Here is a 19987-nt window from a genome sequence, read left to right on the forward strand (position 1 = left end):
CAAGAATAGGATCATTCGGCAAATTCACATGTCATCACTGAGTAATACTACAAAAATAAATTAATAAATAAATAATACAATAAATTAATACAACACTGGATATGGAGAAAGACCCGGACATTATTCCTTCCACATCACTTGCCAAATGAATATGTGTGATTCATATAGTTATATAATAAATAGTAAAAACAGAAAATACTGCAAACATGCACAGCTCAGACATCTGCTGAGAGGAGTGAACAACAGTTAGCGTTTCAAGTTTATGAGCATTGACTCGAGGAATTAACTCAGGTTTCTTCTGCACATGCACTGATTATTTGCACCAGTTGGCGTTTCCATTAACATTTCTAGCATTTAGTTTAATTTATTTTTGAATGTAATATCAGTCTGTTCAGATATACTTTTCCTTGAAATTTATTTTAAATAAATAGTCATAAATCTTGATCCCTCATGAAATTGACTCTGGAAAATCTTCAGTGATCTCTGCTGATTTTTGCCATAATGAGAAGGAGCTGTTTCAAATGCGTCATGGTCTCAGTGCGGGTTATCTCCCAGGCACAGTTGCTGAATCCCTAAAAGGGAGGAAAAAAAGGCAAATGTACTCAATAGTGAAAAATTAGATAATGAACAAGTATCAAGTAGATAAATCAGTGTATTGGCAGGCACATGTTTAAATATCAATGTACCTTCTGTTTCAGAAACTCTCTCAATTTCTGAAAGTATTTAAGAATTGTGGCATTCTTCCTTGGTCTGGTCTCTGAGCCTGGTTTCCGGACACACACATCCAGCTCTCTGAGCTGCCGATCCAACAGAAGCCGGAGGAGTTCCACTGAGCTCTGGACCCAGCTGACTGAGCTCAGGTTCATACTGTAGATCCTGCAGAGGTGATGCAGGGTCTGATGGACAATCTGGATCCTTTCCTGGGCCTGTGCAAAACACACATGGGGACATTAGTAGGGCCGTGGTCTCACAAACGTTTAGAATTAGAACAGAGTGTTTATGAGTCTTAGTACAAGACAAAATCAAACATCAACTTAAAATATACAGACCGCAAATGGAGGGCTACTAACAACTGTGAATTGAAGGCCACATCATTGGCAGTTTCCGTCTACAGCTAGAGATTTCAACAGGGAATGAGCAATGAACCACACGGATGAAGAACAAGACGCTTGACTGAATGAGGGAATGGCATCGATGCCACAGGATGCTACTTACACAGAGACTAGAGTCTGCTCTCCTTTCACCAGAAATAGCGAGGGGGAGATTTTATAGAAATCGACAATCTCACAAAGAGGGGAATCAAGGAGGCGAAACAGACAGTCGTCTGAATGGGTTGTTAAAAAGATTAAACAGTAACTTATAAAGACAGTGGCATAAGCAGTTGCATGTTAACTTTGCAAACACGAGGAAAGCTGCAGATGCTGGAAATTCAAGCAACACACAAAAAATGCTGGTGGAACGTAAAATGCCCAGGCAGCATCTATAGGGAGAAGCACCGGCGACGTTTTGGGCCGAGACCCTCGTCAGGACTAACTGAAAGAAGGGATAGTAAGAGATTTGAAAGTGAGAGTGGGAGGGGGAGATCCAAATTGATAGGAGAAGTCCAGAGGGGGTGAGGTGAAGCTAAGAGCTGGAAAGGTGATTGGCAAAAGGGATACAGGGCTGGAGAAGGGAAAGGATCATGGGTCGGGAGGCCTAGGGAGAAAGAAAGGGGGAGGGGAACACCAGAGGGAGATGGAGAACAGGCAAAGAGTGATGGGCAGAGACAGAAACAAAGAGGGGGGAATAAATAAATCAAGGATGGGATAAGAAAGGGAGGAGGGGCATTAACAGAAGTCAGAGAAATCAATGTTCATGCCATCAGGATGGAGGCTACCCAGCCGGTAAATAAGGTTGTCCCTCCAACCTGAGTGTGGCTTCATTTTGACAATAGACAAGGCCATGGGTAGACGTATCAGAATGGGAATGGGACATGGAATTAAAATGTGTGGCCACAGGGAGATGCTGCTTACTCTGCACCTACACACCTATGCTCTGTCCACCAGAGAAAGCAGGATCTCCCAGTAGCCACACATTTTAGGTGAACTGGTTAGGGGAATCGATGACAGGTGACTATGGGAATGGGAACTTTTTAGGGGTGTCTTGTAATGTGAGCTGAGGTGTCCTATGTCTGCACCCTGTGGTACCTGATGCCCAATGGCCATCACACATTTTTAAGATAAGCAGATCATAGGCATCTTCTACACTTCAAAACTTGAGTAGAGGCAAATAAAAGTCACAGAAAAAAAGGTGCTGGGGTCCTCTCAGTCCATACCACCCATCAAGCAGCCACCTAAAGAAATCTCTTTCAGAGTGATTGGGGCAGTGGTAGTAGAAGGGAGATGCAGCCTGGAGAGAAACTGCGAGGAAGGAGAGGCAGTGGAACAGCATAAAGGCAGTCAGTTATATGGTGTGAAATATGTCTATTTTAGTACAAGTAATGTCAGGAACAAGGGTGATGAAGTTAGAGCATAGGTCAGTACATGGAAGTTCAATGTTGTGGCCATTACAGAGACTTGCCTGTCAGAAGGGCAAGAATTTTCTGTTGCATTTTCTGGGGTTTAGATTTTTCAAAAGGGACAGGGAGAGAGGGGAAATGGTGGGGGAGTGGGATTGCTAATCTGGGATGGTATCGCAGGGCATCCTTGAGGGATCGTCTACTGAGTCAGTGTTGATGGAAGTCAGAAACAGCAAGGGAGCAGTCACTCTATTGAATGTTTTCTGTCCATCCCCCTACAGTATCAGAGATACTGAGCTGCAGATTGGGAGGCAGATTTTGGAAAGATACAGGGTTGTGGTCATGGGTGACTTCAAGTTCTCTAATATTGATTGTCAGCTCCTCAGTGCAAAAAGTTTAGATGGGACAGAACACGTTAGGTGTGTACTGGAAGGATTCCTGACACAGTGTGCAGACAGGCCAACTAGAGGAGAGGTCACATTAAGACTGGTTCTAGCCAATGAACGTGGTCAGGTGACATATCTTTTTTAGATGAGCATTTTGGAGACAGTGACTACAACTCCCACATCTTTACCATAGCCTTTTAGAAGGATAGGAGCAAACAGTATGATAAATTATTTAATTGGAGGCAGGTGAATTATGATGCTATTAGATAGGAACGAGAGCATAAATTGGGAACAGATGCACTCAGAGAAATGCACCATGGAAATGTGAAGGCTGTAGTACTTGCATGTGATTCTGGATAGGTTTACCCTATAAAGGCAAAGAAAAGATGGTAGGGTGAAGGAATCACGGTTGACAAGAGAAGTGGAACACCTAGTTTAGAGGAAGAAAGAAACATACCTAACATTTAGTAAGACAAGATCAGACTCTTGAGAGTTACAAGGTAGGCTATAACACATAGGAGCATAATTAGACCATTTGGCCCATCTAGTCTGCTAGTAGCCAGGCAGCAGCTAACAAATGGACTTAGGAGAGCTAGAACTGGACATGAAAAGGCCATCACACATCGAATTAAGGAAATCCCCAAGGCAGAACAGTGGATGTAGTCTTATGGATTTTAGTAACGCATTTGACATGTTCCTCATGGTAAGCTCATTCAAAAAGTAAAGAGGCATTGAATTCAGGGAAACGTGTCTACGTGGATTCAGAGATGGCTAGCCCACAGAAGGCAGAAGGTGGTAGCTGACGGAACACATTCTGACTTGAAGTCTTCTCGCTCGTGGTGTTTGCAAAAATCTGTCCTGAAACTCTTCTCTTTGTAATATTTTTTAAATGACTTAGATCAGGAAGCGGAAGGGAGAGTTAGTAAGTTTGCAGATAACACAAAGATTGATGCTGTTATGCATAGAATAGAGGATTGATTTCGGTTAAAATGGGACATTCATGGAATGCAGAGCTGGGCTGGAAAATGGCAGATGGTGTTCAATTTAGAAAAGTATCAAGTTTTTCTCTTTGGAAGGTCAAAATTGAAGGCAGAATATACAGAGTTAATGGCAGGGATCTTAAGTGGAGGAAAAGAGGGATCTTGAAGTCCATGTCCATGGATCCCTTAAATTTGCTGAGGAAGTTGACAGGATGATTAAGAAGACATCTGGAGTTACTCATAGGATTGAGTGTAAGAGCTGTTAGGTAATGTTGCAGTTCTATGTTCTATGTTTCTATAACTCTTCTATAAAACTCAGGTTAGACCACACTTGGAGTATTGTGTTCAGTTTTGTTCACTTCAATATAGGAAGTACATGGCTTTAGAGAGGGTGCAGAGGAGACTTACCATGATGCTGATCAGATTAGAGGGCATGTGTCATGAGGATGAATTGGGATTTTCTCCTTGGAGAGAAGGAAGATGAGACATGATTTGATTGAGGTGTACAAGATGATAACAGGCAAAGGTAGAGTGGGCAACAGAGACTTTTTCCCAGGATGAAAATGGCTAATAAAAGGAGCATAACTTTCAGGCGTTTGGAGGAATGTATGGGCAGGCAGTGTCAGAGGTAGGTCTTTTACACAGAGAACAGTGGATGCATAGAACGTCTTGCCAGGGTGGTGGTCGAGGCAAATACATTTGGGACATTATTGGGACTCTTAGATAGACATATGCAAGAAAGGAACACGGAGGACTATGAGGGAGGGATGGGTTAGAATGATATTAGAATAGACATTGTGCATGTACTGTGCTGCATTGTTCTCATGCTCATTCACCATTAGCTGCTCAGTGGCGTTGGCAATTGAAGCAATCATATACTCCTTAAATGTTGTGAAAATTTTTGCCCTCAATATCTTCACAGACGCTGGGTTCCAAATTTCAAGCATACCCTGGAGGAACATTTTTCTAATGTCCCATCCAAACCTCTTACTTTTTTGACTTAAATCAATGTAGACACCTCAGCTGTGGGGAAAAATAATGCAATACATTCTAATTCCACCACACATAATTTGATGCACCTCTATTCCCCCCCCCCCCGCCCACACACACACACACACACACACACACACACACACACACACACACACACAGAACCTTCGTCTCCTTGATCCCAGTGGGCCAACTAAGCTGAACAATCATTTAACCAGGTTGGAGGGGGCACTTAATCTTGAGTGTCAGATTATTAGGATGGTGCTGTTGATTTCATCACCCGTGGTGGACACCGTTTTTCTGTTGATTCGAGGAGATTTTGAGGGGATAAGAAGATTTATAGCAGATGGTCAGAAGGGATAAATGCAGTGGGTAGTTGAAACGATCAGACAGCCTGATCAGGGGGCGCAGGGAGAAGGAGTGAGAGTAACAAGCAGAAGGTCGCAGAGAGCGGCATGTTTAGTGTTAGAGCATGTGAGATGAGGAGAGGGTGTTAGATACACAGTGTGGGCCACCAGTGAGTGGGACACAGGAGGAGATCGACAGGGTGTGAAGGCTGCAGTCAGATATATTCCCTTTGAATGTTTTCCTTAGGATCCGAGCTGGAGTGACAGAAAATGCCAATGACATGGAGAGAAAGCATTGACATTCTGTAATAGTTTATTCACCTGTTCAATTTCAAGTCAGATTCTTAGCATCACAAAAATATCTCGAATAATTTACGTTAAAGTAAAATGCAGAGATTACTCACAGGAACCTCCGCCGAAAGTTTCACCAGCTCCAAGGGCTTGGTTTTCAACGACAGCCTCTCAGTCACACAGTGTCGAGGGAGGCGGCCACCCTGAGACAGAAGATATCAACGTTACTGACAATCCCCACACACAGAAACACCGGACAACAGACTCTTTGAAATCACCTGATTGGTAACAGCAAACAGCCGGGGACTGTCAGGACCGGTCTCTGGGAGCGGGTTCAACTCACCATTTCATTTAGCTCGCCCAGAGTCTCTCTGTTGAGAACTTGCAGTAACTGTAACCTCTCACAGCCCAGGGTCAGGGTCACGGTCAACAACAGCCACACACTGCAAACTCTCCAAACACGGCCCAATGCCATCTTCACCCGACACTGAATACAGCACCGATCTGAGACCAGAATCAGCTCCGAAAACGGGTCTTGTTCGCCGAATGGAACTCTCGATATGGAAATGCCACGGCTTGTGATCCGGGAGCGAACGCTGGTGCTGCCGAGACCCGTGTCTGGGGATCCTGTTCTGAGCTCTCTCTGCCATGCTGCCGGATTTTATATGTGAAAATCCGAAAATAGGTTTCATTCGAAAAGTGAAATGACCGGGATATTTGGGAGCCTGTCGGGAGAGAGCGGTCTCCGCTCTGAAGTAAGGAATCTGAAAGCTGGAGAGTCCAGCTGCAGCGACGGGAAAATCCGCCAGCGGGGAGAGCAACAGCGCTCAGGCTCTTGGTGCGTTCAGATCGGGGGTCCAAGGTGTTGTGGAGGGTGGGTCGAGTTTGGCAAGGGACGTGCTGGGGTGAGGACGTGACTGTGTCGGTGCATCCGTCGGGGCTGCATGTTATCAGGGTTACCGTAACACTGCATCTGTCAGCGCTGATCTTCTCTGTTACATCCAACTGCAGTGGTGCCATATCGCAGGGTGGTCAGTGCAGAGCGCCCGGGCCACGTCCTTCTGCTGGCGACTGTGCTCGCTATGAAGATGGTATGGTGTCTGGGTTCTTTACAGAAGACACTTCGGCGTTTCTTTCGTCTCCGGATCGCAAGGCGATTCCGATGCCTGCTCTCTCTGCGGGATAGTCTCCAGCTCAGCTTGCCGCTGGGAAGTGGCTGCGCGGCAAATTCACCCGAAACGAAAGCGTCCCAGGGTAAAAGTGACGGTTCGTCCTTTCCGAAAGTGGGCGTGTTTATCAACAGGAGTGGAACGCCAATAAAACTGCAGAAGCCATGACATCTACTTCCTGATTAAGTGCTGGAGTCCTCGGAGCAGGGGGTTCTCTCTCATTCCTATGGTTTTCGTCACTATCTAGCGCGGGAGTTCTCTGATATTACACTGGTTGAAGTATACATTCCCACCCCAGGCAGATGTCAAATTAACACCGGAGGGATTGAGCTCCGTGATTAACTGGCCTCCCCAATGCCCTCCTCAGTATCGAAGGGCACTTCAACCAGTTTAGCGTGAAGGAGCCTCTACCGAACTACTGCCAGCATGCACCGGGAACATCCAAGGACTCAACACACTCGACCACTGCGGGATGCAACAGTAAAGACACGCGCCAGACCAGCATCCCTATTTTCTTAGTTGAAGGCGATTCAAAATGTCATCGAATACTCTGCCAAACTTCTGCAGATGTACAGTAGAAAGCGTTCTGGCGGGTTGCATCGTGGATTGGTGTGGAAACTCAATGCACAGGAATTCAAGAGGCTGCAGAGTGTAGTACACTCGTCCAGTTTCCTCACTCTCCACACCATAAATGACATCGGCAGGAGACAGTGCCCCAGGAAAGCAACATCCATTATAAACGTTCCCACGAGGCAGAAACTAGAGGGGCCAGAAGACTCACATCTCAAAGCTCTTCAGCAGCTTCTTCCCCACCGTCTCGGGGTCCTGTTCCGACCTGAAATACCCTAACACGACCCTGGATCAACTTGCACAACTTACTTGTGTAGTTATGTCTACTTTTCTTATTTCGTAACTTGTGTATAATTTATGTTCCTGTAAGTTTACAGAACATAGAACAGTACAGCACAGGAACAGGCCCTTCGGCCCACAATGTTGTATCGAGGCAGCTTAAAAATAATTTAAAAACGAATCCCTCTTACCTCCATCTTCCTCATATCCACGTCCATGTGCTTATCTGAACGTCTCTTTAAAAGCCTCTACTACCAAACATTCCACATTCCAGGCATTTACCACTTCCTAAGTAAAAAAACTTACCTCTCGATTCCCCTTTGAACCTGCCCCGACCCACCTTCAATGCATGCCCTCTGGTATTAGATATTTCTACCCTGGGAGAAAAAAGATACTCCCTGTCTACTCTACCTATGCATCTCATCATCATATAACCATATAACAATCACAGCACGGAAACAGGCCATCCTGGCCCTTCTAGTCTGTGCCGAACGCTTACTCTCACCCAGTCCCACTGGCCCGCACTCAGCCCATTACCCTCCATTCCTTTCCTGTCCATATACCTATCCAACTTTACTTTAAATGACAATACCGAACCTGCCTCTACCACTTCTACTGGAAGCTCATTCCACACAGTTACCACTCTCTGAGTAAAGAATATAAACCACTATCAGCTCTCCCTCCCACCCTATGCTGCTCCAAAGCAAGCAATCCAAATCTGTTCAGCCTCTCGTGACAGCACATGCCCTCTAAATCAGGCAACATCCTGGTAAACCTCTTCTGCACCCTCTCGAAATCTTCAACATCCTTCCTATAGTGGAGCGACAAGAACTGTATGCAAACCACCAGAGGTGGCCTAACAAGAGTCGATAAAGTTGCAACGTAACCTCTTGACCTTTGAACTCAATGCCACGACTGATAAAAACAAGTACTGTATCCCATAAGCCTTCTTAACCACCTTATCGACCTGTGTCCCATTCTTGCCTGCACTACCTTGGAGGTCCTTCTCCTCAGCCTCTTTCCTAACTCTATATACTCACTGTACAGGACTTTTTTTTTGTAAATTACGTTTGCTAACTTTTGTTAGTAATGTTTATAATATGCTGTGCTGTTCTTGCAAACAAAAAGCTAATTTTCATGGCATTTATAACCTGGGCACTGATGCTTCTGACAATAAACTTAAATTTAGAATTTATGATCCTGGATTCTAAAAGTTCTCAATCCCAGTCCCATTCTGACCTGACTGCAGCCTCCTCCACTGCCACAGTGAGCCCGATATTAGCAAGAAGAGCCGTACGTTACCCTCCCTGACAGTGCTACTGCATGTGGCTTCTGCTTTTACAAAATAGGCCTGTGTTACACGTTCACTTCGGATTCAACACTTCCTCATTCGAAGGGAGAATATGAGGATGAAAACCAAGAACGTAAATCCAAGTATCATACAGGGAAGATAAAAATCAAGTCAAATCACTGTGAAGTGTACTCATATGCTGAGTGTGACATTGCAAGGGATAGAATAAAGCGGGGGAAGTACCTTTAACAAGATGTGAGAAGACGAAATGTTATATTCTGTGAGGAGGATCAGCGTGCACAAAATTTGTATTCCAAAAATGTGAAATATTCAGAATAATTAACATGTAGAAACATCTTCAATGATTTTTTTATTAAATGTAGAAATATATTATCCATTGCAATTCTCACAATAATAATAAATTAAAACTTTTGAGATACATGTACATACTTTTAAAAATGATCAGAATAAATACAGTATAAATAAATTAAGTTAAATATATCTTCTAACCATTGGAAGAACAATCACATTATGCTCACTGAAGGTCAGTGATGAAATCAAGAGGAATGGTTTTGCAAACCACAACCTGTGCACTAAGTGTAGGTCAGAACATTCCCAATGCATATTCCCATTGCAAAAATGACAATTAGAGGAATAATTTTTGGGAAAACGAACGGAACTTTAAACAATTTTCCTTTGAAAAGGGGCTGAAACCTACAACTCTCAGATTAAACTGATAACACTAGAGGATGCTGGACAGAAGAAATTGCAAAATTTCATGTGCATGAACTTATGAGAAACAAAATTCCACCCAGGATTAATTTTAGGTAGGGAACTAAAATGATGTAAACCATAACAGAGATAAGATGCAGAATGGCAGATAGACTACGAAGCTGTCCACTGTGCACCTTTTCCAGGAATGGATCATTGCATTACAGTAGCTGCCTGTCTTGATATGAATGGACAAGAATAGGATCATTCAGCAAATTCACATGTCATCACTGAGTAATACTACAAAAATAAATTAATTAATAAATAATACAATAAATTAATACAACACTGGATATGGAGAAAGACCCAGACATTATTCCTTCCACATCACTTGCCAAATGAAAATGTGTGATTCATATAGTTATATAATAAATAGTAAAAACAGAAAATACTGCAAACATGCACAGCTCAGACAACTGCTGAGAGGAGTGAACAACAGTTAGTGTTTCAAGTTTATGAGCATTGACTCGAGGAATTAACTCAGGTTTCTTCTGCACATGCACTGATTATTTGCACCAGTTGGCGTTTCCATTAACATTTCTAGCATTTAGTTTAATTTATTTTTGAATGTAATATCAGTCTGTTCAGATATACTTTTCCTTGAAATTTATTTTAAATAAATAGTCATAAATCTTGATCCCTCATGAAATTGACTCTGGAAAATCTTCAGTGATCTCTGTTGATTTTTGCCATAATGAGAAGGAGCTGTTTCAAATGCGTCATGGTCTCAGTGCGGGTTATCTCCCAGGCACAGTTGCTGAATCCCTAAAAGGGAGGAAAAAAAGGCAAATGTACTCAATAGTGAAAAATTAGATAATGAACAAGTATCAAGTAGATAAATCAGTGTATTGGCAGGCACATGTTTAAATATCAATGTACCTTCTGTTTCAGAAACTCTCTCAATTTCTGAAAGTATTTAAGAATTGCGGCATTCTTCCTTGGTCTGGTCTCTGAGCCTGGTTTCCGGACACACACATCCAGCTCTCTGAGCTGCCGATCCAACAGAAGCCGAAGGAGTTCCACTGAGCTCTGGACCCAGCTGACTGAGCTCAGGTTCATACTGTAGATCCTGCGGAGGTGATGCAGGGTCTGATGGACAATCTGGATCCTTTCCTGGGCCTGTGCAAAACACACATGGGGACATTAGTAGGGCCGTGGTCTCACAAACGTTTAGAATTAGAACAGAGTGTTTATGAGTCTTAGTACAAGACAAAATCAAACATCAACTTAAAATATACAGACCGCAAATGGAGGGCAACTAACAACTGTGAATTGAAGGCCACATCATTGGCAGTTTCCGTCTACAGCTAGAGATTTCAACAGGGAATGAGCAATGAATCACACGGATGAAGAACAAGACGCTTGACTGAATGAGGGAATGGCATCGATGCCACAGGATGCTACTTACACAGAGACAAGAGTCTGCTCTCCGTTCACCAGAAATAGCGAGGGGGAGATTTTATAGAAATCGACAATCTCACAAAGAGGGGAATCAAGGAGGCGAAACAGACAGTCGTCCGAATGGGTTGTTACAAAGATTAAACAGTAATTTATAAAGACAGTGGCATAAACAGTTGCATGTTAACTTTGCAAACACGAGGAAAGCTGCAGATGCTGGAAATTCAAGCAATACACAAAAAATGCTGGTAGAACACAGCAGGCCAGGCAGCATCTATAGGGAGGAGCACTGTCGACGTTTCGGGCCGAGACCCTTTGTCAGGACCAACTGAAAGGAAAGATAGTAAGAGATTTGAAAGTGGGAGGGGGAGGGGGAGATCCGAAATGATAGTAGAAGTCCAGAGGGGGTGGGGTGAAGCTAAGAGCTGGAAAGGTGATTGGCAAAAGGGATACAGGGCTGGAGAAGGGAAAGGATCATGGGACGGGAGGCCCAGGCAGAAAGAAAGGGGGAGGGGGGGAGCACCAGAGGGAGATGGTGAACAGGCAAAGAGTGATGGGCAGAGCCAGAAAGAAAGAGGGGGGAATAAATAAATCAAGGATGGTGTAAGAAAGGGAGGAGGGGCATTAACGGAAGTTAGAGAAATCAATGTTCATGCCATCAGGTTGGAGGCTACCCAGCTGGTATATAATGTGTTGTTCCTCCAACCTGAGTTTGGCTTCATTTTGACAATAGACGAGGTCATGGGTAGATTTATCAGAATGGGAATGGGACATGGAATTAAAATGTGTGGCCACAGGGAGATGCTGCTTACTCTGCACCTACACACCTATGCTCTGTCCACCAGAGAAAGCAGGATCTCCCAGTAGCCACACATTTTAGGTGAACTGGTTAGGGGAATCGATGACAGGTGACTATGGGAATGGGAACTTTTTAGGGGTGTCTTGTAATGTGAGCTGAGGTGTCCCATGTCTGCACCCTGTGGTACCTGATGCCCAATGGCCATCACACATTTTTAAGATAAGCAGATCATAGGCATCTTCTACACTTCAAAACTTGAGTAGAGGCAAATAAAAGTCACAGAAAAAAAGGTGCTGGGGTCTTCTCAGTCCATACCACCCATCAAGCAGCCACCTAAAGAAATCTCTTTCAGAGTGATTGGGGCAGTGGTAGTAGAAGCGAGATGCAGCCTGGAGAGAAACTGCGAGGAAGGAGAGGCAGTGGAACAGCATAAAGGCAGTCAGTTATATGGTGTGAAATATGTCTATTTTAGTACAAGTAATGTCAGGAACAAGGGTGATGAAGTTAGAGCATAGGTCAGTACATGGAAGTTCAATGTTGTGGCCATTACAGAGACTTGCCTGTCAGAAGGGCAAGAATTTTCTGTTGCATTTTCTGGGGTTTAGATTTTTCAAAAGGGACAGGGAGAGAGGGGAAATGGTGGGGGAGTGGGATTGCTAATCTGGGATGGTATCGCAAGGCATCCTTGAGGGATCGTCTACTGAGTCAGTGTTGATGGAAGTCAGAAACAGCAAGGGAGCAGTCACTCTATTGAATGTTTTCTGTCCATCCCCCTACAGTATCCGAGATACTGAGCTGCAGATTGGGAGGCAGATTTTGGAAAGATACAGGGTTGTGGTCATGGGTGACTTCAAGTTCTCTAATATTGATTGTCAGCTCCTCAGTGCAAAAAGTTTAGATGGGACAGAACACGTTAGGTGTGTACTGGAAGGATTCCTGACACAGTGTGCAGACAGGCCAACTAGAGGAGAGGTCACATTAAGACTGGTTCTAGCCAATGAACGTGGTCAGGTGACATATCTTTTTTAGATGAGCATTTTGGAGACAGTGACTACAACTCCCACATCTTTACCATAGCCTTTTAGAAGGATAGGAGCAAACAGTATGATAAATTATTTAATTGGAGGCAGGTGAATTATGATGCTATTAGATAGGAACGAGAGCATAAATTGGGAACAGATGCACTCAGAGAAATGCACCATGGAAATGTGAAGGCTGTAGTACTTGCATGTGATTCTGGATAGGTTTACCCTATAAAGGCAAGGATAGGATGGTAGCGTGAAGGAATCACGGTTGACAAGAGAAGTGGAACACCTAGTTTAGAGGAAGAAAGAAACATACCTAACATTTAGTAAGACAAGATCAGACTCTTGAGAGTTACAAGGTAGGCTATAACACATAGGAGCATAATTAGACCATTTGGCCCATCTAGTCTGCTAGTAGCCAGGCAGCAGCTAACAAATGGACTTAGGAGAGCTAGAACTGGACATGAAAAGGCCATCACACATCGAATTAAGGAAATCCCCAAGGCAGAACAGTGGATGTAGTCTTATGGATTTTAGTAACGCATTTGACATGTTCCTCATGGTAAGCTCATTCAAAAAGTAAAGAGGCATTGAATTCAGGGAAACGTGTCTACGTGGATTCAGAGTTGGCTAGCCCACAGAAGGCAGAAGGTGGTAGCACACGGAACACATTCTGACTTGAAGTCTTCTCGCTCGTGGTGTTTGCAAAAATCTGTCCTGAAACTCTTCTCTTTGTAATATTTTTTAAATGACTTAGATCAGGAAGCGGAAGGGAGAGTTAGTAAGTTTGCAGATAACACAAAGATTGATGCTGTTATCCATAGAATAGAGGATTGATTTCGGTTAAAATGGGACATTCATGAAATGCAGAGCTGGGCTGGAAAATGGCAGATGGTGTTCAATTTAGAAAAGTATCAAGTTTTTCTCTTTGGAAGGTCAAAATTGAAGGCAGAATATACAGAGTTAATGGCAGGGATCTTAAGTGGAGGAAAAGAGGGATCTTGAAGTCCATGTCCATGGATCCCTTAAATTTGCTGAGGAAGTTGACAGGATGATTAAGAAGACATCTGGAGTTACTCATAGGATTGAGTGTAAGAGCTGTTAGGTAATGTTGCAGTTCTATGTTCTATGTTTCTATAACTCTTCTATAAAACTCAGGTTAGACCACACTTGGAGTATTGTGTTCAGTTTTGTTCACTTCAATATAGGAAGTACATGGCTTTACAGAGGGTGCAGAGGAGACTTACCATGATGCTGATCAGATTAGAGGACATGTGTCATGAGGATAAATTGGGTTTTTCTCTTTGGAGAGAAGGAAAATGAGAGGTGACTTGATTGAGGTGTACAAGATGATAACAGGCAAAGGTAGAGTGGGCAACAGAGACTTTTTCCCAGGATGAAAATGGCTAATAAAAGGAGCATAACTTTCAGGCGTTTGGAGGAATGTATGGGCAGGCAGTGTCAGAGGTAGGTCTTTTACACAGAGAACAGTGGATGCATAGAACGTCTTGCCAGGGTGGTGGTCGAGGCAAATACATTTGGGACATTATTGGGACTCTTAGATAGACATATGCAAGAAAGGAACAGGGAGGACTATGAGGGAGGGATGGGTTAGAATGATATTAGAATAGACATTGTGCATGTACTGTGCTGCATTGTTCTCATGCTCATTCACCATTAGCTGCTCAGTGGTGTTGGCAATCGAAGCAATCATATACTCCTTAAATGTTGTGAAAATTTCTGCCCTCAATATCTTCACAGACGCTGGGTTCCAAATTTCAAGCATACGCTGGAGGAACATTTTTCTAATGTCCCATCCAAACCTCTTACTTTTTTGACTTAAATCAATGTAGACACCTCAGCTGTGGGGAAAAATAATGCAATATATTCTAATTCCACCACACATAATTTGATGCACCTCTATTCCCCCCCCCCCCCCCACACACACACACACACACACACACACAGAACCTTCGTCTCCTTGATCCCAGTGGGCCAACTAAGCTGAACAATCATTTAACCAGGTTGGAGGGGGCACTTAATCTTGGGTGTCAGATTATTAGGATGGTGCAGTTGATTTCATCACCCGTGGTGGACACCGTTTTTCTGTTGATTCGAGGAGATTTTGAGGGGATAAGAAGATTTACAGCAGATGGTCAGAAGGGATAAATGCAGTGGGTAGTTGAAACGATCAGACAGCCTGATCAGGGGGCGCAGGGAGAAGGAGTGAGAGTAACAAGCAGAAGGTCGCAGAGAGCGGCATGTTTAGTGTTAGAGCATGTGAGATGAGGAGAGGGTGTTAGATACACAGTCTGGGCCACCAGTGAGTGGGACACAGGAGGAGATCGACAGGGTGTTAAGGCTGCAGTCAGATATATTCCCTTTGAATGTTTTCCTTAGGATCCGAGCTGGAGTGACAGAAAATGCCAATGACATGGAAAGAAAGCATTGACATTCTGTAATAGTTTATTAACCTGTTCAATTTCAAGTCAGATTCTTAGCATCACAAAAATATCTCGAATAATTTACGTTAAAGTAAAATGCAGGGATTACTCACAGGAACCTCCGCCGAAAGTTTCACCAGCTCCAAGGGCTTGGTTTTCAACGACAGCCTCTCAGTCACACAGTGTCGAGGGAGGCGGCCACCCTGAGACAGAAGATATCAACGTTACTGACAATCCCCACACACAGAAACACCGGACAACAGACTCTTTGAAATCACCTGATTGGTAACAGCAAACAGCCGGGGACTGTCAGGACCGGTCTCTGGGAGCGGGTTCAACTCACCATTTCATTCAGCTCGCCCAGAGTCTCTCTGTTGAGAACTTGCAGTAACTGTAACCTCTCACAGCCCAGGGTCAGGGTCACGGTCAACAACAGCCACACACTGCAAACTCTCCAAACACGGCCCAATGCCATCTTCACCCGACACTGAATACAGCACCGATCTGAGACCAGAATCAGCTCCGAAAACGGGTCTTGTTCGCCGAATGGAACTCTCGATATGGAAATGCCACGGCTTGTGATCCGGGAGCGAACGCTGGTGCTGCCGAGACCCGTGTATGGGGATCCTGTTCTGAGCTCTCTCTGCCATGCTGCCGGATTTTATAGGTGAAAATCCGAAAATAGGTTTCATTCGAAAAGTGAAATGACCGGGATATTTGGGAGCCTGTCGGGAGAGAGCGGTCTCCGCTCTGAAGTAAGGAATCTGAAAGCTGGAGAGTCCAGCTGCAGCGACGGGAAAATCCGCCAGCGGGGAGAGCAACAGCGCTCAGGCTCTTGGTGCGTTCGTTCAGTTCGGGGGTCCAAGGTGTTGTGGAGGGTGGGTCGAGTTTGGCAAGGGACGTGCTTGGGTGAGGACGAGACTGTGTCGGTGCATCCGATGGGGCTGCATGTTATCAGGGTTACCGTAACACTGCATCTGTCAGCGCTGATCTTCTCTGTTACATCCAACTGCAGTGGTGCCATATCGCAGGGTGGTCAGTGCAGAGCGCCCGGGCCACGTCCTTCTGCTGGCGACTGTGCTCGCTATGAAGATGGTATGGTGTCTGGGTTCTTTACAGAAGACACTTCGGCGTTTCTTTCGTCTCCGGATCGCAAGGCGATTCCGATGCCTGCTCTCTCTGCGGGATAGTCTCCAGCTCAGCTTGCCGCTGGGAAGTGGCTGCGCGGCAAATTCACCCGAAACGAAAGCGTCCCAGGGTAAAAGTGACGGTTCGTCCTTTCCGAAAGTGGGCGTGTTTATCAACAGGAGTGGAACGCCAATAAAACTGCAGAAGCCATGACATCTACTTCCTGATTAAGTGCTGGAGTCCTCGGAGCAGGGGGTTCTCTCTCATTCCTATGGTTTTCGTCACTATCTAGCGCGGGAGTTCTCTGATATTACACTGGTTGAAGTATACATTCCCACCCCAGGCAGATGTCAAATTAACACCGGAGGGATTGAGCTCCGTGATTAACTGGCCTCCCCAATGCCCTCCTCAGTATCGAAGGGCACTTCAACCAGTTTAGCGTGAAGGAGCCTCTACCGAACTACTGCCAGCATGCACCGGGAACATCCAAGGACTCAACACACTCGACCACTGCGGGATGCAACAGTAAAGACACGCAGCAGACCAGCATCCCTATTTTCTTAGTTGAAGGCGATTCAAAATGTCATCGAATACTCTGCCAAACTTCTGCAGATGTACAGTAGAAAGCGTTCTGGCGGGTTGCATCGTGGATTGGTGTGGAAACTCAATGCACAGGAATTCAAGAGGCTGCAGAGTGTAGTACACTCGTCCAGTTTCCTCACTCTCCACACCATAAATGACATCGGCAGGAGACAGTGCCCCAGGAAAGCAACATCCATTATAAACGTTCCCACGAGGCAGAAACTAGAGGAGCCAGAAGACTCACATCTCAAAGCTCTTCAGCAGCTTCTTCCCCACCGTCTCGGGGTCCTGTTCCGACCTGAAATACCCTAACACGACCCTGGATTAACTTGCACAACTTACTTGTGTAGTTATGTCTACTTTTCTTATTTCGTAACTTGTGTATAATTTATGTTCCTGTAAGTTTACAGAACATAGAACAGTACAGCACAGGAACAGGCCCTTCGGCCCACAATGTTGTATCGAGGCAGCTTAAAAATAATTTAAAAACGAATCCCTCCTACCTCCATCTTCCTCATATCCACGTCCATGTGCTTATCTGAACGTCTCTTTAAAAGCCTCTACTACCAAACATTCCACATTCCAGGCATTTACCACTTCCTAAGTAAAAAAACTTACCTCTCGATTCCCCTTTGAACCTGCCCCGACCCACCTTCAATGCATGCCCTCTGGTATTAGATATTTCTACCCTGGGAGAAAAAAGATACTCCCTGTCTACTCTACCTATGCATCTCATCATCATATAACCATATAACAATCACAGCACGGAAACAGGCCATCCTGGCCCTTCTAGTCTGTGCCGAACGCTTACTCTCACCCAGTCCCACTGGCCCGCACTCAGCCCATTACCCTCCATTCCTTTCCTGTCCATATACCTATCCAATTTTACTTTAAATGACAATACCGAACCTGCCTCTACCACTTCTACTGGAAGCTCATTCCACACAGCTACCACTCTCTGAGTAAAGAATATAAAACCCAATCAGCTCTCTCTCCCACCCTATGCTGCTCCAAAGCAAGCAATCCAAATCTGTTCAGCCTCTCGTGATAGCACATGCCCTCTAAACCAGGCAACATCCTGGTAAACCTCTTCTGCACCCTCTCGAAAGCTTCAACATCCTTCCTATAGTGGAGCGACAAGAACTATATGCAAACCACCAGAGGTGGCCTAGCAAGAGTCTATAAAGTTGCAACATAACCTCTTGACCTTTGAACTCAATGCCACGACTGATAAAAACAAGTACTGTATCCCATAAGCCTTCTTAACCACCTTATCGACCTGTGTCCCATTCTTGCCTGCACTACCTTGGAGGTCCTTCTCCTCAGCCTCTTTCCTAACTCTATATACTCACTGTACAGGACTTTGTTTTTGTAAATTACGTTTACTAACTTTTGTTAGTAATGTTTATAATATGCTGTGCTGTTCTTGCAAACAAAAAGCTAATTTTCATGGCATTTATAACCTGGGCACTGATGCTTCTGACAATAAACTTAAATTTAGAATTTATGATCCTGGATTCTAAAAGTTCTCAATCCCAGTCCCATTCTGACCTGACTGCAGCCTCCTCCACTGCCACAGTGAGCCCGATATTAGCAAGAAGAGCCGTACGTTACCCTCCCTGACAGTGCTACTGCATGTGGCTTCTGCTTTTACAAAATAGGCCTGTGTTACACGTTCACTTCGGATTCAACACTTCCTCATTCGAAGGGAGAATATGAGGATGAAAACCAAGAACGTAAATCCAAGTATCATACAGGGAAGATAAAAATCAAGTCAAATCACTGTGAAGTGTACTCATATGCTGAGTGTGACATTGCAAGGGATAGAATAAAGCGGGGGAAGTACCTTTAACAAGATGTGAGAAGACGAAATGTTATATTCTGTGAGGAGGATCAGCGTGCACAAAATTTGTATTCCAAAAATGTGAAATATTCAGAATAATTAACATGTAGAAACATCTTCAATGATTTTTTTATTAAATGTAGAAATATATTATCCATTGCAATTCTCACAATAATAATAAATTAAAACTTTTGAGATACATGTACATACTTTTAAAAATGATCAGAATAAATACAGTATAAATAAATTAAGTTAAATATATCTTCTAACCATTGGAAGAACAATCACATTATGCTCACTGAAGGTCAGTGATGAAATCAAGAGGAATGATTTTGCAAACCACAACCTGTGCACTAAGTGTAGGTCAGAACATTCCCAATGCATATTTCCATTGCAAAAATGACAATTAGAGGAATAATTTTTGGGAAAACGAACGGAACTTTAAACAATTTTCCTTTGAAAAGGGGCTGAAACCTACAACTCTCAGATTAAACTGATAACACTAGAGGATGCTGGACAGAAGAAATTGCAAAATTTCATGTGCATGAACTTATGAGAAACAAAATTCCACCCAGGATTAATTTTAGGTAGGGAACTAAAATGATGTAAACCATAACAGAGATAAGATGCAGAATGGCAGATAGAGTAAGAAGCTGTCCACTGTGCACCTTTTCCAGGAATGGATCATTGTGTTACAGTAGCTGCCTGTCTTGATATGAATGGACAAGAATAGGATCATTCGGCAAATTCACATGTCATCACTGAGTAATACTACAAAAATAAATTAATAAATAAATAATACAATAAATTAATACAACACTGGATATGGAGAAAGACCCGGACATTATTCCTTCCACATCACTTGCCAAATGAAAATGTGTGATTCATATAGTTATATAATAAATAGTAAAAACAGAAAATACTGCAAACATGCACAGCTCAGACATCTGCTGAGAGGAGTGAACAACAGTTAGCGTTTCAAGTTTATGAGCATTGACTCGAGGAATTAACTCAGGTTTCTTCTGCACATGCACTGATTATTTGCACCAGTTGGCGTTTCCATTAACATTTCTAGCATTTAGTTTAATTTATTTTTGAATGTAATATCAGTCTGTTCAGATATACTTTTCCTTGAAATTTATTTTAAATAAATAGTCATAAATCTTGATCCCTCATGAAATTGACTCTGGAAAATCT

The 19987-nt window shown here is 43.8% G+C and overlaps 2 protein-coding genes across 2 annotated transcripts; both read right to left on the minus strand.

Annotated features, from left to right (window-relative positions):
• Nucleotides 1–398: 398 nt before the first annotated feature.
• On the minus strand, nucleotides 399–5966 carry LOC132392135 (interferon tau-like). Its single transcript, XM_059965983.1, has 4 exons — nucleotides 5835–5966; nucleotides 5605–5694; nucleotides 687–926; nucleotides 399–572 (listed from the first exon to the last, which is right to left on the minus strand). The coding sequence occupies exons 1-4, from the start codon at nucleotides 5964–5966 to the stop codon at nucleotides 474–476; spliced, it is 561 nt and encodes a 186-aa protein (XP_059821966.1). The 3' UTR covers nucleotides 399–473.
• A 4271-nt stretch (nucleotides 5967–10237) lies between these two features.
• LOC132392295 (interferon tau-like) lies at nucleotides 10238–15821 on the minus strand. Its single transcript, XM_059966118.1, has 4 exons — nucleotides 15581–15821; nucleotides 15351–15440; nucleotides 10451–10690; nucleotides 10238–10336 (listed from the first exon to the last, which is right to left on the minus strand). The coding sequence occupies exons 1-4, from the start codon at nucleotides 15710–15712 to the stop codon at nucleotides 10238–10240; spliced, it is 561 nt and encodes a 186-aa protein (XP_059822101.1). The 5' UTR covers nucleotides 15713–15821.
• Nucleotides 15822–19987: the final 4166 nt, after the last annotated feature.

This window comes from Hypanus sabinus, chromosome 4, assembly GCF_030144855.1.
Source record: "Hypanus sabinus isolate sHypSab1 chromosome 4, sHypSab1.hap1, whole genome shotgun sequence".
Lineage (NCBI taxonomy): Eukaryota > Metazoa > Chordata > Chondrichthyes > Myliobatiformes > Dasyatidae > Hypanus > Hypanus sabinus.